General features: G+C 33.7%; 1 protein-coding gene across 2 annotated transcripts in view; it reads left to right on the top strand.

Moving 5' to 3' along the window:
• Window positions 1-22,541, top strand: part of LOC115442708 (neuropeptide CCHamide-2 receptor) — a 98,248-nt gene extending 75,707 nt beyond the window's left edge. Inside the window, exons 2-8 of one of the 2 annotated variants that reach the window (XM_037437151.1) lie at window positions 2,789-2,992; window positions 5,353-5,572; window positions 8,064-8,227; window positions 10,088-10,281; window positions 15,625-15,745; window positions 19,507-19,692; window positions 21,777-22,541. In XM_037437151.1, the coding sequence (XP_037293048.1) occupies window positions 2,796-2,992; window positions 5,353-5,572; window positions 8,064-8,227; window positions 10,088-10,281; window positions 15,625-15,745; window positions 19,507-19,692; window positions 21,777-21,942 (1,248 nt within the window). In that variant the 5' untranslated portion in view covers window positions 2,789-2,795 and the 3' untranslated portion in view covers window positions 21,943-22,541. The remainder of the gene's footprint in view (window positions 1-2,788; window positions 2,993-5,352; window positions 5,573-8,063; window positions 8,228-10,087; window positions 10,282-15,624; window positions 15,746-19,506; window positions 19,693-21,776) is intronic. The other variant, XM_037437152.1, reaches the window with a different exon arrangement.
• The last annotated feature ends 680 nt before the right edge of the window (window positions 22,542-23,221 follow it).

The raw sequence follows: 23,221 nt of genomic DNA, 5'->3' as shown, positions 1-23,221 counted from the left end.
AGATGTGCACTAGGGCGGACAGCCCCCTGCTGCCCGCCGACGACCCCCTTCGTGGCCCCTATTAGTCGCCTCTTACGACAGGCAGGGGATACCGTGGTGGAATTCTCCAAACACCCCCATTCCACAGGGCGGGTTCCTCCACCTACCATCAGGTGCAGTCGCATTTCGGTTGTTAATATTTTTATATGTCACTTTACTCTATTTTTCTACAGTAGTCATAATAATATATTTGTTCCTGTTTAATTAAAACATGTCTTAATATTATTTTCGTATAACGTATCTGTAAAATTACTAGTCTTATTTTTTCGTGCTCAAAAATATCCGATTTGGTGAATCATTCACTCACACTCTGTGAAACTGTCGACTCATAAAAGTTATTTGACTGCGCTCAGTCGAAAAATGTTTTAAGAAAAATAAAATTGTAAAGTTGTCAATTTGCTATCAAGAATAAGTACTAACATTATTGTAAATTAATTTTTGTGGAAATTTTGAAATCATTGAGTAAACGGTTAACAAAATCTAATGCAACACCATGCTTTATAAAAGTACATGAAACATTTTATTAACTGCATTAACAAATATATTAAAGATGAATGCGTTCTCTATAATTTAAAGTGTATTTATTATAACACTTATAATAATTGAATTTTAATTAATTCCTCTTAAAATGGAATCAACTTTAACTTTGTGCTTGCGTTAAGATATTTAGTTATTTTAATTGTTAACTATTGTATCATACACTTTGATTATTATAATTATTTCCATGGTTCGGTCAATTGGATTATAATTTAATAACAGTTTATTTACATAGTAGTAGTATTATTATCGTAGTCACGTTATCAAAAATATATACATCCCTATATTATATCATATAAAGGAATAAAAAATTGTGTCCTCACCCATATTGTACATATATATGTACTGGTGGTAGGTGTCTCATATGTGAGAGTCTGCCTGGGTAGGTACCACCGCAATGTGTATTTCTGCTGGCAAGCAACAGGGTGTAGTAACTGTTTTGTTCCTGTTTGAAGAATATTGTAGCCAGTGTAACCGCTCGGACAGCAACAACCGTACACAAGATTTAAAACCCGTCATAGTGGTCCACGTAAGTGTGTCGCGTTCAGGGATCAGCCTGTGTATATCCGGTTCCAATACATCACGCATTCATCCCCCCTAGGGGTATGCGGAAGCGCAACCAGGGCACCCACTTTTGCGCCAAGTATGTTCCGTCCCATGATATGATAGGGGGAGAGCCTATCGCCATATGGTCCACAAATTCCAGACTCCGGGCTGATACTAAGCAGAAGAATCCAAATATCACTTTGCCCGACCCGGGATTCGAACACAGGATCTCAGAGCGCTATCATATCGCGTATTGAGTACAATTACGCCATCGAGGCAGTCCAGTCCAGTCTGAGGCATTCCGATCATTTCTCGTCAATCGACACTCTATTCTACCCCACTTCACTTAGCATCAGATACAGTGGGGTCACTATGCCCCATATAAAAAAGTGAGGTGATAGCCATTGTTTTGGGGACTAAAGGTTGACAGAAAGAGAGCTGGTAGGGTAACTTCAGATCTGATTGGGGATATTTATTACCATCTATATCCAAATATTGAAAACCAAGTTATACTACGGTCCCAGAGAGATTTATTGTAGATATTATAAGTATAGATGATATCGCTAGAAACGTGTTGGTGCCTCATTCCTCGATGAAATTAGTTTACCAAACAAACATCTTCAAGTTAAAGTCTCTGATAATTTATTATTTACAGGAAAGAAAGTAAATTGCTTTTGTTATCTCCGCTGCAGTGGAAATGTTTGAGCACTTGATGGATTCAATATGCTACTTCGAAACTTTAGTTTAATCTGATTTGAATATTATAAGATTTTTATGGAAGTAAATGGATTGTTTTATCGTTTTGACATCAACGTAGGATTAATTTTTTAGAGGTTAATACAATGAATGTTTCAGTTTTAAAGCAATGTTTTAGCTAATAAGTAAATCGATGACCTCTAAGTAAACCATCGTGTATGAAAAAATAGCAATATTCCCTTTTTATCGATTTGTTATCTAGAACCGTTTACGACCAAATACATTAAAAAAGGTAGAAAATGATTTTAATGAAGTTTTTTCGTTTATTAACTTTTGAATTGAATGGGTTTAATAGTAAATAGTACGTACCTAGAGAACGAAACGCTAAAAACTGAATTTCGCTATTATTCCAGATACGACAGTTTACTTAGGAACCATCAAAATAATAGATTTATTCAACGTAGAAAGAATTTTCGAGGTCGTTTCTCTAGGCCCTTAACATAGAAATATACCTACTACATACACACAGAATACGGGACATCACGTAATGATACGTAGAATAAGACTATCTTATTGAACAGAAAACCTAGAAGTAAGATGATATATTGTATGAAACGCTATTTTGACGAGATCCAGAATATGTTCATGAGGCTTGTAACACCAGAACATTATCATTAAACAGCATGTGGCGTATGTAGATAAATAAATCGAGATCATGGCCATTTCATATAGACCGTATGTTAAACGAAATCGCCAGCTGTTGCCATTAGTTGACATTTTATGAGAGGGGGTGAAATTTTATTATTAAATATAGTTGAACACAGATTCGCTAAAGTATCAACACACATTTAACCACCGAAGAGATAGGCATACAACCAGTGTATCCACTTTTCACATTATATAACGTCCTATGATGTGATATTTGACCAGCCTATAACTTTATTAACAAAGTATATTTTATTTGTTCCAGTACAAGAATGCATTCCGAACCAAACGATACTCTGTCGTACATCGATAACTCCACCGACGGAGAGTACACTCCCTATGAAGACCGCCTGGAGACGTACCTGGTTCCTGTACTTTTCGCCATCATCTTCATAGTAGGAGTCCTGGGTAATGGGACTCTCGTCATTGTTTATGTCAGGCACCGGGGCATGAGGAATGCTCCTAACACGTGAGTATTGAATCACTTCAAATTATTTAAAATCAAATTCAGTAAATATAATTTGGACTAATCTTTGACAACAATATGACAGATCTTTATATGTGGCTCTTTCACATAGTAAACACATACCCCCTTATTCATAAACGTTTTTTATCTAAGGACGAAGTAAAGCTGTGATAACAAGCTTGTTTCTCAGTGCCCAACGGCACTGAGAAATAGACATAGGGCCGTTGTGATTGGTTATTATTGTTGTATCTCAATATTAGCCAATCACAACGGCCCTATGTCTACGCACTGCGAAGACTGCCATGCCGTCAGCACTGAGAAACAGACTTGTTATCACAGCTTTACTCGGTCGTTAGATAAAAAACGTTTATGAATAAGGGGGATAGACAATAAAGTATCTACAATAGAAACATATAATATAATATAATATGGTTTTTAGCTCCATCAGTCTAAACGCAGCCTTTGATTCTATAAGAAAGTTGATTTAAATACGAGTAACTCGAGTAAATGACTAGTCGGGCAATATAACGTCTTGTCTCCCATAAATAACACCAGCATTACCTACAACTTAGATTTTTTATACGTGTACGATATAGTGACCCCATTGTACCTGATGGTAAGTAAAGAGGTCCAATAGAATGTCTACTGACGAGAGATGATTACTTCTCGGCAGTCGACACATTTGTTGCCGGCCTATTGGAACCTGATATACACAGACTGATCCCGGAACCCGAGGCACTTACGTGGGCCACTATACTGGTGGCAACACCTTGTGTAACGTGGTTGTTATCCGGGCATATAAAATGTATCTCACTGCCACCAAAACACTGAATCACAAAGCACCGTGTGATGTTGCATGTCGCTCATCGCCTTTTATTTCAAATTCTCTAATATCCAGTAATGTCACTGATTTCAAATATCTTCTATTAATTAGTCGATTTATACTGAGAGTAATGGTATCTAGTCACGAATCCCATGTTCTAGTTCGAAGGACTTTTATGGCATATATTTTGAAATGCCATACAAAACTGATAAAATAAAGGCGCTCTTTACAATCATACGAGTGACGCAAACATCCTACCAATCAGTTGCAATGCAAAAAATAGTATTAAAAACAGTCTTGAAACTAACAACGAACCCCAGAATGACAATACTATTCTGCTGTCCCCCCTCGTTGAAACTTTAATTGCAAACAAAATAATCCGCATAACAATGAAATTGATCGAGAAAATCGACGAGTATTTTAGATACCCGTCACGTAGGGATGACTACGCTATTTCATGAGTACAATGCCGTAGGTTGAACAAAAGCTGAATATAATCTATACTAATATTATAAAGCTGAAGTTTGTTTGAAAGCTTTAATCTCAGGAACTACCACACCGATTTAGAATTTTCTTTCACTGATGAGAAACTACATTATTCCTGAGCATTATAGGCTTTTTATCTCGGGAAAAAAATGTCCCGGAAAGACCTTTAACGCAGGAGAAGTTGCAGGCAAAGATAGCTTATTTATGATAGACAAACGAGCAGATGGGTCACCTATTGTTAAGTGAGTAGTGCCTTGAACAAAAGGAATCGTTGTTACAAATATAGCATGTCGACTGTAATCGTCTCAGCAACCTTCCCATCAGATTTTTATATAACAGTGGAGAAACCACGATGGAGCTCATAATTTTATAGACAAGTTACGAATCTATTTGTATTTATAGATAAATAAAGCACTATAGATTGGATATTCTAAACTACTTGATTTCATAGTTTAGTCAAAAACAAACAACAATAATGAAAACAAATATCTTCCGGCTTTCAAATCATTACTTTGTAAGATATTCCAATCATGGAATAACAAATTACACCAAACACAATAAACGTAATTGGGTACATATTTGTTGACATTTATGTACGTGTATAGTGAATATACCATATTATAGTATTCAATCTATTCGGTGTTTGTCTTCGACGTCGTGCCGAGGTGTTATTAGGAACCGATTGTCGAAGCAAATATTTGTGTTTTCGTCTCGAACCTGGAAGTAATTAAAAATATTCTGTCCAAGATAGATTCTCCATAACAATTTTTCGGAAACCGAAGATAATTCAGAATAGAGTGGTATTATTTTTATAAAGAAATCCTCAATTTTCTATGGCATTTTACCATACTTTTACTTGAAACAAATGTAATATTAAAATATTATAGCCCCAATCTATAGAATCCAAATTGTAAGATGTGGTTGTCTACTTGAAGACCACAGAATTTAGCTAATGTTGTATGCGTCTTTTTTTTGCTTGTTTTACTATACATCATCTACTGGTAAACCGAAACAAGAAATTAATAGAATCTCTGATCTCTTAATCAATCTCCAGGTACATCTTCTCCCTCGCACTGGCAGATCTCCTAGTGATCCTAATATGCGTGCCATTCGTATCAATAATATACACATTGGAATCATGGCCGTGGGGAGAGCTAATCTGCCGCATATCCGAGGCAGCGAAGGACGTCAGCATCGGAGTATCAGTATTTACACTAACAGCACTCTCGGCGGAACGATACTGCGCCATCGTAAACCCATTTAGGAAGCTGCAGGTGAGCTGATTGATTTATTGCATTTAAAGGGTTTAAGCGGTTTACGTGATTAATGAATGACTGGCGTTTGTGATGGATCGGTTTTGGTTTGTTTTGTTAACACGTGAGTTATTGATTTGGTAAGTCAATGTTATTTTGTTTGGGAACAACCAGCAAAGTTGTGAGGTAGATTTAGATTTGAGATTAATTGAGTTTAGATTTATGTTGAGTTCTGGATGCTGATTGTTATTGTTTAGATCGAACTGCACTATGAAGGAAAGAAATAGGGATTAGGAAGGGAAAATATGTTTGAGCTTCAGACAGTTTTGTTTGAGATAATGGTTTATTAATTTTCGAACTGTCACATAATATTTTATAATACGCTAAGATTTAAACTAGAAATTCTCTTTCCTTTCTCAGTCACCTTGATTCGACGTGCCAATGAAATCAATTATAAATACTTCAGCCGTGAGCCGATTATGTCAACGCTCATTCATACACGCATTTCTTTTAATTATTGTTAATTAATCCAGCCACCACTTCAGTCAGAATTTCTAAAATATCAACATAATCTGTAAACAATATTGACTTAAATTGTGATTAGATATTTAAGTTCAAATTTGAAAGCAGCATAAAACATAGGTAACCTGATGTTTGTTGAGCTTAGCACTTCGAGGTATGGATTGGCAATTATTGGCATCATAGTATGAAGACAATTAGATTCCATTTTAATATTTAGATCTTGAATACGTTTTACGTAATTGTTTTTTTCTTTAAGTCCATAATGCTTTGTAATAAATTATCCAGACACAAGTATTAAATAAGCTATAATACTCATCTGGGAATATTATTTACAAGAACCCATTTATTTAAAGTTTTATTCCAAAAGTAGTTACAAATGTATTTAATATATTCGCTGTAATTTTAAACTACTCTACGAGTTCCTCAGGGATTATTAAATACACTCACAACAATTATCTCGTAAAGTTTGCTGAAGGGTTATATTATGCTGTTATACATTATTTTTCGTTATGACACTTATGTCACTAGCAATAGTGTACAAAATTCATATCTTTTTGTATAATAAACGACAATTATATAGTTACTTTACATACACATACACACGTTATCACGCATTTATCCCCGAAGGGGTATGCAAAGGCACAACCAGGGCAACCACTTTTCGCCAGCAAATATAGTCATTTTGTCATTGCGTTACTAAATGAAACCACATACTCGTCTTCACCTTTGCTAACATTGTGCCAAAAATCATCCAATAATAACTAATATTTTCACGAAAAATCCTGGTTTTAGTGTTCTGATTTTTTGATCATTTTGTAGTTTAATACGAATATGGCGTGTGCGTAGGTGTATTTCTCACTGAAAGTATGATGTTGCCGCTGCAACGAATTCTCTTAGAGTAGCAGTAGTGTCTTTAGGGCGCATAAAGTTAAAATTACTTTTTATTAATATTTACTTTGTTCGAAACTTACACTTTTATATTTTACATCTACGGCTCAAGTAACTTCTTGCTAAGTGTTATTTCCTAGTAGAAAAGTATGTAGTTTCATTTAGTAACGTGATGTAAAAATGTCCCTGTATATTTAATAGTTACTTTTTATTTTTGATATAAATCATATTGAATCATACCAAACCTGTAACATATGAGAGGGTTAACACCTTGAAATAATATTTGAGCATCGTAATAGTTTTAAGGACGTTTCTTATAATACATATCTATACTATTATATAAAGCTGAAGAGTTTGTTTGTTTTTTTGAACGCGCTAATCTCAGGAACTACCAGTCCAAACTGAAAAATTCTTTTTGCGTTTCATAGCCCTTTGTTCGTGGAGTGCTATAGGCTATATATCATCACGCTATACCCAATAGGAGCGGAGCAGTAATGGCTAATCTCAGGAACTACCGGTCCAAACTGAAAAATTATTTTTGCGTTGGATAGCCCTTTGTTTGTGGAGTGCTCTAAGTTATATATAATCACGCTATGACCAATAGGAGCGGAGCAGTAATGAAACATGTTGCAAAAACGGGGACAATTTATTAGTTTTGAGAGCTTCCGTTGCGTGCGCTGCGTAAACGGTTAAAGTTATGCAACAATGATATATAACGGGATTGTTCCTCTTAAAAGTTCTGAAAAATATATTATAAAACAAAGTCCCCTGCTGCATCTGTCTGCCTGAACGTCTTAAACTCAAAAACTACCCAACGTATTAAGATGAAATTTGGTATGGAGACAGTTTGAGACCCTGGGAAGAACATAGGCTCCCGGGAAACTACTACTTTTATAAGGGAAAACTTTAGCCAGAAAAACTTTATAACGCGGGCGGAGCCGCGGGCAAAAGCTAGTCCTAATATATTTTGACAATTAAAATTCTTTTTTTGTAAAGTTTGATTTTTAAATATGTTGGATTAAGGTTTTTAATCCTAGGAGTTTTTAAATTAGCAGCATTATAATAATAAAAATCAATGAATTAACAGCATTATTTGTTTCAGCTGCGTAAGTTGCCGTTAGTTTGCGCCACTCTAATATGGGGGGCAGCCCTGATTTTCGCCACTCCTGCCGCCGTGTTCTCAAGCACTGTCTCCCATCCGTTGCCAAACAACATGACTGTGGTGTACTGCACTCCCTATCCACCTGAATGGAAATACTATCCTAAGTACGAAAATCTACCTAACGCAAGTAGAATAGAATCGTAATTCCATCGAAGCAGAACCCCTGATAAAACTATTGTAGCAATTGCACGCGGCTTGTAAACTTACGAACGATTAATGATCGCCTGTAAATGTTTGTGTTTATTTAGTTTAATTGGTTAGTTTATTGTGTCGAGTATTGTGCTGGCAATTATATAAATTAAAAACATTGAAATATAAGAGCTCAATCAATTTGTTTCTCTTGTTAAATTAGCTGTACTGGTAGAATTATTTTATGAACAAATTTTTCATTACAGTTGGCGACAAAAGTATCTTAATTTAAAATTTCAAATCGCATAATGATTTTTATGTTTACGCGAATGTTACATTAAAATTAAACTATTTTTCGGATTTTATCGCGGTTTTAATATTCTAGTTTTCTCCCGTTGTTTCGAAGACTTTGCAGCCTTCGTGGTCACGGGGAGGACTGAGGTGTTGTTCATCCACAAAGTCAAAGTTACAATATCTACCTACATTTTACAAATATACAACATTTTATTAATATAAACTTCAAAAGGATTAGATACAAAAAAAAACAATAATTGAAGTCAATATGTAGTAGTATTTTATATTTAAGGTATATATATTATAGAATCCACTGTATTCAATATTTCGATACGCAATGAACCCAATGTAGATTGAAAGTAAATTCATTTAGGTATTAATGACGTAGGCAATTAAATAGCTCTTGACGAGTCGATAAAAAAATAGAAAAAAGCAAATCAACTATTGATAGTATCAATACACTGGCAATTGCTTTACCGTTGCAGTTATATATGCTACCTTTATACAGGGTGTACTTTAATTCACCGTTTTCTGGAAACATGTGAATACAGTCAATGATATATAAAAAAACTACTATGCTAAATAGGAAAAAAGAAAAATAACATGAAGAAAATTTCGCATTATAGAAAAAGGCTGACTTCGCTGATTTTTGTTTTTTTTTTTTTAATTTTGCTCTCTAAATACTATAGAATTTTTTTGTATCATCATGGTGGATGTTTTAGGAAAAAAATCCATCATGTATATAAATTATGTATGTAAATTAATATTAGTGTATGTTTTATCAAAGAAAATTTCTCAATGAATATAAAAATTCATACAAAATAAAATTTGAAAAATTTTCGAATAAAACCAAAGATTTTTTTTCTTTGTGATTAAAGTTCCTCCATACTTCTAGTCTAGTGAATTATGCCGCAACTTTATAAAGTAGTGTATAACTTACAAATTGCCTTTGTTATTTCTTTAACTTCTGATTGATCGTTGTTAGTGTTGGTATGACTGATCACTAAGTAATATACAAACGTATGCTATACTTCAAAAGAAATTCGCGAAGAGGTAATTGGAGGAATGCTGGTCCATAAATATGAATGTTTTGTATACATATATACATCTATGTTTTACATCATAGATGTAAAACACTGTGAAAAAAAGTAGACACAAATCCTGTTTATTGCAATTATGATGAAAAATCCTTGTGTTTCTTTTCAATTCAAGTAGACTAATACGCACGTTGATCAAATATCAGTAACGTAATAAAATAAACTATTATCAATGCTTTTGAACATCATAATATCCGAATCAAGGAAATTAAAAATTACTCATACAACCGTCGTCATGAAATAAAAAATTAATTAGTATCATCTAAAGTAAAATAAGGGTTACTATAATACAATTCATAATTTAAGGAAAGGTAAAAGCATCAGCTAAAATTGTGAATAAACTAATTTTACTAATACCATATTAGCCGTAAAATCGTAGAATTGCAAAGGACTTACTAATACCCTGACTTTTTTCTAGTCTATTAATGCCGCACATTATTTCAGGTGGATGACAGTAGCAAAAGCGGTAATATACTACGGTCTACCGCTGTTGGTGATAGCTATTTTCTATTCGCTGATGGCCCAGAGACTGCTGGCTAGCACTAGAGAGATGCCGGGGGCTTTACATGGAGGGCAAGGAGAGGCGCAGGCGAAGGCTCGTAAATCTGTCGCGTGTATGGTACTGGTCTTCGTTATAGGTGAGTTTATATATTTCAAATTCTTAAGGGATGATACTCTCCCACTCTCACCTATCACTAGAACTCTTGTAATTTAAGAGTAGCAGTGGCACGTATTTTATGACACCGAGCGGTGAAGCTCGGCGAGTCTTAGGGAATACTAATCCGTCTTTATATGTACATTATATCAAGCATCTATCCCATAAGGGTAGACCCAGTGCCAGAGACTACAGATTTCTACTTTGCACGATTCTAGTATACTTCTCTAGCTTCCTCCACCTTCATAAATCTTTTCATGCATTCCCACCGGTTCAGGGTACTTTTGACCTGGCTTTTACTAAGAATGTCAGATATTTGATATTCAAAGGTTCAGTGCGATCGACCCCTACCGGCTCTTCCATCCACATTCGCGTTACATATCCTCTTTGTCAGTCTCCTATCATCCATCTTCTTCAAATGCCCAAACCACCTCAGCATACCCTCCTCAATTTTGGTTACTACATAGTTCATGCAACGAAATTAATCAAATAAAAAAAAAAATATTGAGGAGTTAGAAATAATAACTGTACACTTCCTTCCATAGCGAAGTTTAAAGGTGATAACATGAATTCCCTTCAAGTAAAGCGTGAAGTAGCAATTAGCAAGCTTAATTGTCCCAACTGTCAAGGGATACTTTCACCTTTTACCACTTGAAAATTTCCTTGGGCTTCACTTAACACCAGGTACAGTGAACTCACCTTGTTGGGAAGCGGGCTACGTACCAAATAACGGTAACTCGCCCCCTCCATCACCTAATTAGTGAAAAACTGTCGAACATAAAATTTTCTTGGTTGTGAAACATGTATTGACATTGTAAATCAATAAATATATAAAGAAGTCAGCTTGTTGAGCCCCCAATAGAAAGGATGATATTTCAAATTGATGTTAATATGTTTCTGTAGATGCTTTCTGTGAGAAAATAATTCATTGTCAAGTCGGGGCATTCATGCTGCGGACAAAACTGTCTACATCCTGTAGAGAGACTACAGGGTTGCTAATTTTATTTTGTACAAATAAATGTGGAGATAAAACTTTGGTGTAGATATCTATCCAGACAGACTATATGAGACCACGACTTAGTATAAAGTATCAAACAAAAATGTAAAGTAAGTTTGCCAACTTTATATTACTGTAGGTAAGTGTGGGAGAAGGCACAGAAAAAAGAATGATAACGAGGTCATTCTAATATTGTAGAAACACCTACATAATAATTACATATGTTTTACGAAAACTAAAAGGATTAAGTGCAAACTTTTGTATAGAAGTTAAAATGTACGCGGTGAAGGTTAATATTGCCGTTGTCTTTGTCCTTAGTTAAGTCCAAGATGGATTACCCACGGCCTTGTAAATCCATTCATCAAGTATTAATAAGCAGCCATAATCATGACATGAGTTAAGCGTTGTAACATTATTGATAATTTGTTTTATGGCTGATTTATCAATTATCAGATAAAATTTATTCACATGATATTTTTGTCTTAGGATTATTTTTTTAATTATATTCTTCGTGCTACATAAAATACATAACAAATAAAAAATTGCACTTCTGAAAAATTGTAGCCAATTCAACTACTAGACATAATAAGACTTAACATCTCATGTCTCAGGATGGCGTGCGCATTGGAATGCCAAACAATACTTTGTAATTCTAGGTGTTGGATGGTGTTTCTACTGTTTATGGGCGGTCGTATCGCTTACCATCAGGCGAACAGCAAGCTCGTTTCATCATTCAAAGCAATAAAAAAAAGTACTTTCCTATCATACAGGCAGGTTTTTATTAGATTTATTGAAGGGTAAAGGTTTTCTAACCATTAATAAAACCAGCCATTTATGAACTTGAAATAGTGTTTACTCTGCAAAATTTGGACTGTCTTCAAATAACCTTTTTGTAACAATAAATTAACAGTTCAAAGAAAAATTTAGGTATTCAAATTTTTAAGAGACTGTTTTGAATATTTAACAGTTTTGTTATAATAATTTCATGCAAATCTTTTTGCAGTAGAGTTAAAGTAATTTAATCAGAATTTAATCCTGTGAATCCATTAGTCGCCAGCGCAAATAAATATTTTATAAAAATATATTTTGGCATATATTTTTGACATCATCCTAATGCAGTCAGGCGTGTTTGAATTTCTAATTCAAGCCATTTTTAATCTCCATTTCAATCAAATACGAATATAATGAAAAGATTTATACATCGGAACCCTCTCGAATACAATTAGATGTTCGTAAATGTTAGTAGTATTGAAGTAGTGGTAGTGGTGGATACCAACCACCGTACACAGTCTTAAACCCTCCAATGGTCGTTCCGGGATCAGCCTGTGTATATTTGGTTTCAAATATGACCACAGTAAAAAAAAACATGTCCACATAGAGTGTCGACTGACGGGGGATAATCATGTCTCGTCAGCCAACATTCTATCTAAATGCCAGTTTATCTTCCCATTCCGCTTACCATCAGGTGCAGTAGAATCACATTGTCGTGTCAATATAAAAAAAAAAACATTATTAATCAGCAAAATTTAACTGAACTCACATTAAGATAGAAAAAACAGAAACAATACTACAAAATGAACTATTGAAAGCGACCATCGATCTATCATGCTTTTTACTTGACAATACAAAAGGTTTTTATTTATTTTATGTAAATTGTAGACGACAAACAATCATATTGTGTTTTCCTGAACCGCCTTGAAATATACAGACATTTTATTTCTCTTCATTGTTATACAATAACACAGAAATTCATTAAAATTATATCAGCCCAGATTTATATACAAAAAAGCGGCGATATTCTAGTTGGGTGTAGAACGGACTGCCGAGACGAATGTCCGCAGGTTCAAATCCCAGGGCACTCACCTCTGACTTTTCTAAAATCATGTGTGTATTCTTTATGAATTTATCGTTCGCTTTAACGGTGAAGGAAAACATCGTGAGGAAACCTGCACTTCTGAGAAGTTCTCTGTAGGAATTTCGAAGGTGTGTGAAGTCTACCAATCCGCACTAGGCCAGCGTGGTGGACTAAGGCCTAATCCCTCTCAGTAGTAAAGGAGGCCCGTGCTCAGCAATGGGCAAGTATACAGGGCTGATATTATTATTATTAGATGTATGTACTATCCCATTGTTGGGAAGGAGCTCCTCTACTACTAAGAGGTTTGATTTCAACTCGCTAATCCAGTGCAGTTTGTCCTACTTTAGACGGATATTAATCTGTTGACAACAATTCTACATTACATTTCAAAGTCAAAACACATCAAAATTGCCATTAACTTTCTAAATGAGACCAAATTATAACATTAATTTGAGACGTTTGATCTTAATTACGAGTCTCGCAAATTCTCGAATTAACATACGTCAACCGAGGTGGAATTTGAAGTTGTTTCCAGTTTCCCTCTGTTTGTTACGGATTACCTAATCTTTAAACACTCACTGAATTATCATATGGAAAGGAGGTTTAATCTTGTGTTCAGAATTTGTAAGGTTTGTTTCTCGAACTAGATTTTTATTTTACCAGTTTGTGGAGAGCATGTCCAAGAAACTCGCATGGAAAAATAATAACAATCTAAAAATATATTTTATATATTATGGATATATTCATGTATCCGTGAGATGCGTGATTTGGTACATTTATTAGGTTATGTCTTGAATTGTTAGAGGACTAATCTATCTTTAATCACTATATACAAATTAAATTGTCCGATCTGAAGACGAACTCAATATCTCGCTTTAATGCTCATTATAGAAAGCTTACAAAAACCAACCCTTCCCATCTTAATACGTATAAAAAACAATGAACTGCCCGACTCGCCTTTAAAAGGTCAGCCAATGTAGATGGCAATAAATAGAACGATTCCGTCTGTCAATACCACTTACTGGTCTATTGAAACAAACCGCAAGCAATGCTCTGACCATTGTCTAATTAGAACACTGATTGTTCTATCTATGTGGCTGTATTATAGCTACATACTATAGAAAGACTCGGCTATAGAAGCCAGTTATAGGCTAGCTGGGAGTGAAACGGATTGCCGATACGAATGTGTATATTCTTTGTGGATTATCGCTTGCTTGGTGAAGGAAACATCGTGAGAAAACCTGCATATCTGGGAAATTCTCTACAGAAATTTTGAGAGTATGTGAAGTCTACCAATCCGCACTAGGCCACCGTGGTGGACTAAGACCTTATCCCTCTCAGTGGTAGACGAGGCCCGTGCCCAGCAGTAGGACAGTATATAATATAGGGCTGATATTATTATTATACTAGATTGTAACTCCTAGATTATTATAGGTTACTTTTTATCTCGGATCTGTTCACGGTGTTGTTTTATGATGAGTTTATAGACAGTGGGCGTTTACCTAGGAGAACCAATTGCGCATCTTATTAAATATTCTTAACAAACATGTTGGAAAAGATGTAATTTCATATTGAGGTTAGAAGCCTTTATTCTACTGGTCTAAGCGCAATGCGACATCACATAAAATGTATAAGATATTGATAATATGCGGGCACATACTATTTTATTTATTTGTCTTGTTGTTTCCAAACATTTCCATTATTTCCATTTGGGTTGAGGAATATATTCGTAATTTTAATATGATGTCCAATTTTAAGGGATTAGCACTTTACTCTTTATTTAAATTTCTGATTAATTTATGATATTCAATTATAGATTTACTTAAAGCAATTTTATTGAAGTTTGAATCGTTTATTAAGTAAATTTTTTATTTGACAAGATCAACGATTAACAAAATGAGCAATTAAAAGATGTTTTCGAATACAAACGTAATAATTTTAAATTTACTTTCATTAAAATAAGTTCGGAATTGCTGTGAAGTTTTAAATCAATTCACAATCTTCAGATATTCAACATTCAAAATTCTATTTTATTAAATCGTGAATGAGTCTACTTTTTATTGCTTTAAATGACAAGACTTGCCCTTCGCCTGATGGTACGATCGCCGATACGACCGCTCATAAACAGTAGATACATAATCCAACACCTTCAATTACAAATTATTGGTTGGTATTCCACTGCGCTCGCCATCCTGAGACATGAGATGTTAAGTTTTATTATGCCCAGTAGTTACACTGGCTGCAATGTCATTCAAACCGGAACACAACAGTGACTACAGACTGCTACTTCGCGGCAAATATAGACATTGCGGTTATACCTACCCAGGCGGACTCTCACATATGAGAGACCTACCACCAGTAGCTATGTTACGTTTCATAGTCAATGAGACTGCCACAGATTATAAAATACTACTAATAATACATAAACTCAATTGCAATAAAATATGAATTTGACATTTATTATTTCTTTACAGTTTTCTTCATTTGCTTCTTGCCGTACCATGCATTTGAAATATGGTTTCATTTGTCGCCGACCGCGCAAGCTGACTACAATGATTGGACTAACGCCCTCAGAATAATCGGCTTCTGTTTAAGGTACGGTGTGATGTCATTAAAACTGATTTATAAAATAATGGAAGAAAAGTAAAAGAAAGACCGGTGTACTTTTAAAAGATTTCGCCAGCGCCAAATTGATTTTACGGATTTCATGCTTCGATTCCTTTTGAATAATTCAATTATACCGACGAATTGAATTGTTAACTCCTTATTCCTTTGATTTTCATTTATTTTTCGATCATTTTAGATTTTGCTTATTTGGTAATCTATATTACACGGTTGAATTTTGATAGCTCTAAATGCCTTCTAATTATTAAAATCTTTCTTTACTGTTTTCTACGAAGTTTACTTCGACACAAAATTATTTTATGTTCTGCTTATTTCGCGTCTACGTCTGAAATAATAACCAAGCTCATTTGAACAAGACCTTTCTTCACATTGCGAAGTAAGTGAAATAGATAGAGGGCCTTTTGCGAATTTCTCAGTAAGATACCTTCAGAAAATGTCTCATATCGGGAAAATATCGTCTGAAAATAGTGATATAGGCTATATAGGTACAATACCAGAAAATGTACTAAAACGCAGGCTTATAACCATCCTGAGGGACGGACCCTTGCTCTTTTACCAATATTTACTGACCCTTTTAGGGACATCGTATGGACAAGGTTTTTTGCTGTTTTCTGCGTCACCTCTGTCGTAGAATCGTGTTTATAAAGGGGCTAATTATGATTATATCGGCAATGGATAGAACTTTATTATAAAGGCTTGGAGTTACTATAAAATAAATAAATGTTTTACATATAATATTTAGTTTAAATACCAGAACATTACAATGCAACAAACATAACAGGTAAAATCAAAAATAATATGTTTATGTAAAAACTATTTTAGTTTATGTCGGCATTCAGTCTGGTTTTATTTACGTATTAGTTGTTATGCTAGATTAATTTGATTTAATGGCGACTTGTATAATGTAACTGTATTACTATGTTGAAATAAAACTATTGATCGGATTTTATTGCGGGTTTTCTGTAACAATTAAAACGCCGGCAGAAAATTATAATATAAATAATCGCGTTAAATCCGAAAATAGTGTTATTCCAATGTCTTACATTCGCGTAAACATACCTAAAAACATTATAAATTACTATGTATTTATAATATATATTCACAAAATGTTTTGAACTTTATCTCTAATAGCGCAAGACATAAATATAAACAAAAAAAATAACCTTTTTGATCTAAGAAATATTTTATATGTTAGAAATAAATCTGCAATATCGATGTGTCGTAACAATTTGCCACACCTGAGCCTGGTCGAGTAAGTAAATGACTTCAATGAAGGTTAATCTTCTACCAGACCCTTTCAGGTAAGGATCTAAAGATACAAAAGACCCTGCTAGCCAATCAGAGCCGATACATGAAATATCGTCGGACCCAGAACAATTTATATTCATAAAAATGTCGTTGAGAACTGATTCAGTGAATTCGCAAAAACTCTTGGGAGTTACGAAATTGCAGGCGTGGACCATTTTGTTTTACAATTATCACTTTTCTGAAGGTAGTGTTAAAGTATTATTTTGATTGTGTTACGTAATTTAATGGTGTTTATGCAGACTAAAATATAGCAATAGTGAATTTATATGTGTTAGGTAAAGCGACCTCACTGTACACCCCATACACTGCACTTAACGGTAAGTGAAGTGGAGTCCAATAGAATGTCTACTCACGACGATGATAATCCCTCGACAGTCGACATAATTATGCCGGCCTGTTGAAATTGGATACACACATATAATTGATAAGTGGTATAAAATACGATACAATAGAATGCATAGAGACGTAAAAGAATTTCAGAATAATATAAGGTCATTATTCAACTCAGCCCCAGTATTCAAGATAAAAAGTTTCCAACGAGAAATAAAGTCGAGCGAATATGACCTCGCTAATGACTAAACGAACGGAAATCAACCAACCATAATTTACCGGAAGACATAAAGGCTACATAATAGACGACCGGATGACTTTGAATGGTGGAATTGTATTAGCATATAAATGCAGAATTGCATGCATCTCAATAAAGGCATAATACTCAATTACTTATAAATAAGAACTCAATTTATTACTTGAATGATAAAATTCATAGTATATTTAAAAAGAAACTTTAAGAATATACAAAATAGAAATGAATTTCGTTCGTTCGCTGCGTCACTAATCAGTGGTATAATTATGAATATAAAGAAAATCCCCTTGCGTGTTGCACTAGATTGTAAGGCTATTAATGCTTTGTGGAAAATAACGTAAAACACCTTCTTTGAAATATCTATTTTCTAAATCAATAGCAATCAAAATGTCATTACTAATAGTATTGTTCTATTAAGAAATCCTAGTTAGTTATTTTCTTGTCATTGACAAATGATCATAATTCTAAGTATTATTAAAATTCCTAGTTTCCAAGTTTGGATGATGAATTACCTTTTCTGTTCAATATAATAAATCTTCGATATCATAAATATTGTGAATTATATTTTTGATCTCTATTTTGTAATGTAAAAGTGGATTATTTGCAAGTTATTTATTTAAGTAATCTAAGTTTTCTAATCTTGGAAAGACTTTCTCAAACTTGTAATTAGGGTGGATTCATCTATACTCTATAACTTCATGCTGGTCTAAGTGGGTGATTTGTTACATTTGTCCCATTAAATGGGTGAGGATTTTCGTTTTTACGTAATGTAGACGTTAATTACAAGTGGGAAACATTTATCAACCTTTGGAATGGAGCAGTCTCATAATTAATTAGTGTAATTTGAATTATTATTGTTATTGTTCTACAGAGTATACATTTGTACTAATTAATGCGATCAACATTTTAATTATAAGCACGCTCCAGACATTTGAAGCTTTGACGAAATTTATATTAATAAACATAAATTGTGTAAAAATACCTTTAAATATTTTAGATATGGAAGATTTAAATTTACCAATCAAAGAATCACTTTGCTAACATAATCAACTTTATTTTCTACCTTAATTATTTGAAACATTTAGTATTTTCAAACAATTTTGGCTGTATCTTGTACGTACTAAAGTTTATTGCTTATCTACACTCATTGGTTGTCATTAACTTAAGAATCTTATTCTTCTTTGAGTACCGTAAATACTTCTTATTTATTTTTATTCATAAGGCGATAATTTTCATCTTTAGATTCTATATTAAAAAGCTAGAATTCTTGTTTGTTTATACACGTTATAACTATTGCTCTCGCTCAGAAAATTATTTTACTAATGTAGGCTTAGCAGCCTCGAGATAGTATAGCTACTATCTCGAAGTGATACCGGCTATTTTTTTCCGAGAAATGATTGTTTTTTTTTAATATGCGAACGGCAAAGCGACTCCACTGCACCTGATGGTAGTGGAGTGGGGTTCAATAGAATGTCGACTGACGGGAGATGTCCTCTCGGCAGTCGACATAATTATGCCGGCCTGTTGAAACCAGATGAAGTACATAGGCTGATCTAAATATGCGCGGGCAAAACAGTAAATAGACTCTAATTAGTAATTAGTTTTATTAATGATTTCTTATGTTTACGCGAATGTTAGACATTAAAATAAAACTATTTACGGATTTTGTCGCCTTTTTAATATTATAACTTTCGCCCGACACTTCCAACCGCCCTGTGACCACGAAGGCTGCAGTCTTCAAAACGTCGGGAGAAAATTACAATATAATAAAACCTGATAAAATCCTAAAAATAATTTGAATATAATAGTTTTATTATATCATCTATTCCCCTTTTAGCTTCTTAAACTCCTGCGTCAACCCCGTTGCCCTGTATTGTGTGAGTGGCGTCTTCAGGCAGCATTTCAACCGGTACCTGTGCTGCCGAAGGGGCAGCCTCCACCCTGGCGGTGGCAGCTCTCGACTATCCAGGACTGCCATCTGCGAGACGTCGTTCAGAAGCACCCATCGACACCGCTGTAACAGGTAAGGTCAAAGCGCCCTGTATTAAATCCAGTAAAAATAATTGGAGAAATTGAAGTAACTATGTCAAAAACAAGCGACGATAGCCTAGTTGGGTGTGGAACGGACTGCCAAGACGTATGTCCGCAGGTTCAAATCCCAAGGGACACACCTTTGCCTTTTCTATGATTATGTGTGTATTCTTTGTGAATTATCTCTTGCTTTAACGGTGAAGGAAAATATCGTGAGGAAACCTGCATACCTGAGAAATTCTCTATAGCAATTTTGAAGGTGTGTGAAGTCTACCAATCCGCACTAGGCCAGCGCGGTGGATTAAGGCCTAATCCCTCTCAGTAACAGAGGACGGCCATGCCCAACAGTATGAGAGTATATAATACAGGGCTGATATTATTTTATTATTATTATGTCTATGGGGTTTATATAAATACATGATATAAAGGCAAATTGTTGTTGATTATGTGGAATAAGAAATTACTGGATTTATAGCACTGAAAAATTCTGAAACTGATCATCGAGTATATACAGGGTCATTTTGGCATTGCGTTACTATATAAATCCACATACTTATTTTCTTGAAAATAACACTTTATAAAAGTTACTCGAACGGTATATGTAAAATAAAAAGTGTTAGTTTCCAACAGAATAAATATCATTAAAAAGTAATTTCAATTTTACGCGCCCTAATACCACTATTACTATCCTAAGAGAATTCGTCGCGGCAGCAACATCAAACTTTCATTCAGAAATACATTCAGCCGCACACCATATTCGCAGTAAACTACAAAATGATAAAAAAATCTGGAAATGTGGACCGAATGTTTTGTGAAAATATTCTTTATTCATGGAAGATTTTTGGCACTATGCTAGATGAGGTAAAGACGAGGATGTGGTTTCATTTAGTAACACAATGTCAAAATGTATATGAACTATACAATTACGAACTTTAGAAATTCTATAAATGAGAATCACTTTTACATGGTCATCGACTGAATTTATTACTTTAATAAGGCATGAATATTGCGTATGGCAGAAAGTGACACGCCAAATGCTACCTAATCGAAAATGGAGTAACGCTGTAAAATATTCTAAGCGTTATAAATTTAATAATATACCATTTTCAATAAAATGTAATTTCAAAAACCCTATCCTCCATTCTTACCACTGCATTGTTAAGTATTCTGTATTAAGTATTCTGTTCGTACGTCGTATAAACCTGATAAAAAACACGAATAAAGCGGTTCACTCAATATTTAGTACATCATTCCCTTGATTAGTTCGTTCGCAGCGGCGTTGAAAATCAAACGTTTCAACCACACGAGACATTAGACCGATAACAAAGTGCTTGGTCTGAAGATTAATTCTGGGCTTTCTACACGATTTCTGTCGAAGTTAGGTGAGCTAATCAGAGCTAAAGCCCAAAAAAATTACACCAGTATCATCAAAATACTTACGTAAGAACTAAGCTTTAGAGTTTTGCTCAATTTGAAACAAGATTTAAGCTGTGTACTAAATGCCAATTGTAATATTTTGCGGCTCATTGGCATACATCTAACCACATTAAATCTTCTTATTTGATAAAGAAAGTGATAAAAATTTGTATAAAAGATTTAATACATAATTTTATGAAAGCATGATATAGCTCCTCCTTCGTGGTCCCTCCTGTGACCACGCAGGCTGCAATCTTCGAAAAATCCGGAGAAAACGAAAATATTAAAACCGCGATAAAATCCGAAAAATTGTTTAATTTTAATGTCTAACATTCCCGTAAACATTTGAAATAAATATAGCTTTCGTCTGCGACTTCGTTCGCGTGAAAAAGTGTTTCTTGGATAAAAAGAAACCCATAACATTCAGGAGTAATGTAGCTTCCAATTAGTGCAAAATTTTCAAAATTGGTTTACTAGTTTCCGAGACTAAAGCGTTCATCAAACAAACTCTTCAGCTTTATAATTATTGGTTTATAAAAATAAAAGTCTGTCCAGTAATTCATAATATTAGAGCGTTCAAACAAACTCTTATATAAGATTAACGACATGACTTAAGTAATGTAACGTCTTCAGCAGTAATTGTTCTATCAACTTTTTCAGGAATCCGACAGAAAGCGTGGTAATATCCAACTACGACTACGGAAGTACTAAAAAGAAGAGCAACATCATATCTCGGAACAGCACTGATGGTGTCACCATCATGACCATTAGGGACACTAACGACTTCCTCACCGGAGACCTCGACGAAAAATGCGTCAACAGATAGGCGATTGGATTTTAGATGCTGTGTAAAAGACATGATGAGAGGAACTATCAGGTCTGCTCAAAATTGAGGAAAAAGAGACTTTAAGACTTAATCTTAAAGGCCTAATGTTTATTGAAGACTATTTGTGAAATAATTAAATTATGAAAGAGAAAATATTTTGCTTATTTTTTATGTATAATTTGAAAATTCTTTTGTTATTGACCGAGTCCTGATAGTTCTCTATAATCCTGATTAGCTATTATAATAATATTAATGTAAATAAAAGATATATGAAAAAAAAATATTATTATTCATCTTGTAAATATTTTTTGTTATCTAAATGTACTCGCAAAGTATGTATTTGTTATGACGAATCTAATGAAATACGCCTAAACATTTCTGTGTCAACCTAATTGTCAAGACCAAAATCAATATTGTAAACAAAATATTATTCAAAAATAAATAAGTTTTAAAAAATACTTTTTTCAAAAAACATCTTATATAAAAAAATATATTATTTTTCTAGAATTAAAACATTCTATTTTTAAATGTATAAAAATACTTTTAGTTACTACTTTGATTCCTAATTAAAGACGATTATAGAAATATAGAATTTTATATTTAAGGTGGTAGCTCAAGGTCCATTTTCATACATTTTGTTTCGGCTTTAATCTGGGTAACTAAACAAGTATTGGCAAGTAAAGAATTTAAATTCACGTCTAGTTAGTGATTAGTTCTCGCAGTTGAAGAAAAACGTAAAAATAATTAATAATCATGGATATTTCGGCCTTTAAAATTTAATATGACGAAATTTTAAAGGCAGAAATATCCATGATTATTAATTATTTTCAACTGCGAGAACTAATCACTAACGTATATTGTAGGTTAAATTGTAAAATAAAAATTATATGTAAATACATTATCAATCAGCTTTTTGTATTAAAATAAAGCTATGTTTAATTATAAGGTTTATGTAATGTACCTTTAAATTAGATAATAATTATTATATTTAAAGAGCAGCTATCTTTTTTTTTAACTTTTGATCCAATGTTTGTATATTTGACTGGAATGGTTTCTGTTTATGTAATTTGTGTCAAACCATGCGATGTCACAGGATTCATTAAAATTAAATTGACGTCTCAAATGTGTTTTATTTTAGATCATGAAACAGGTTCAGTAGGGTAAACATTTTTGAACAAATTTAACCTTCAAAACACTATTTACTTTAAATTAAATTGAATAATTTTCAACTTCAGCACAAATAAACACTTTGAAGTTCATCTTACTGAAGAAAATAACA

This window comes from Manduca sexta, chromosome 10, assembly GCF_014839805.1.
Source record: "Manduca sexta isolate Smith_Timp_Sample1 chromosome 10, JHU_Msex_v1.0, whole genome shotgun sequence".
Lineage (NCBI taxonomy): Eukaryota > Metazoa > Arthropoda > Insecta > Lepidoptera > Sphingidae > Manduca > Manduca sexta.
The sequence above is the reverse complement of the archived record's forward strand: the minus strand, read 5'-3'. Positions and strand labels throughout refer to the sequence as shown.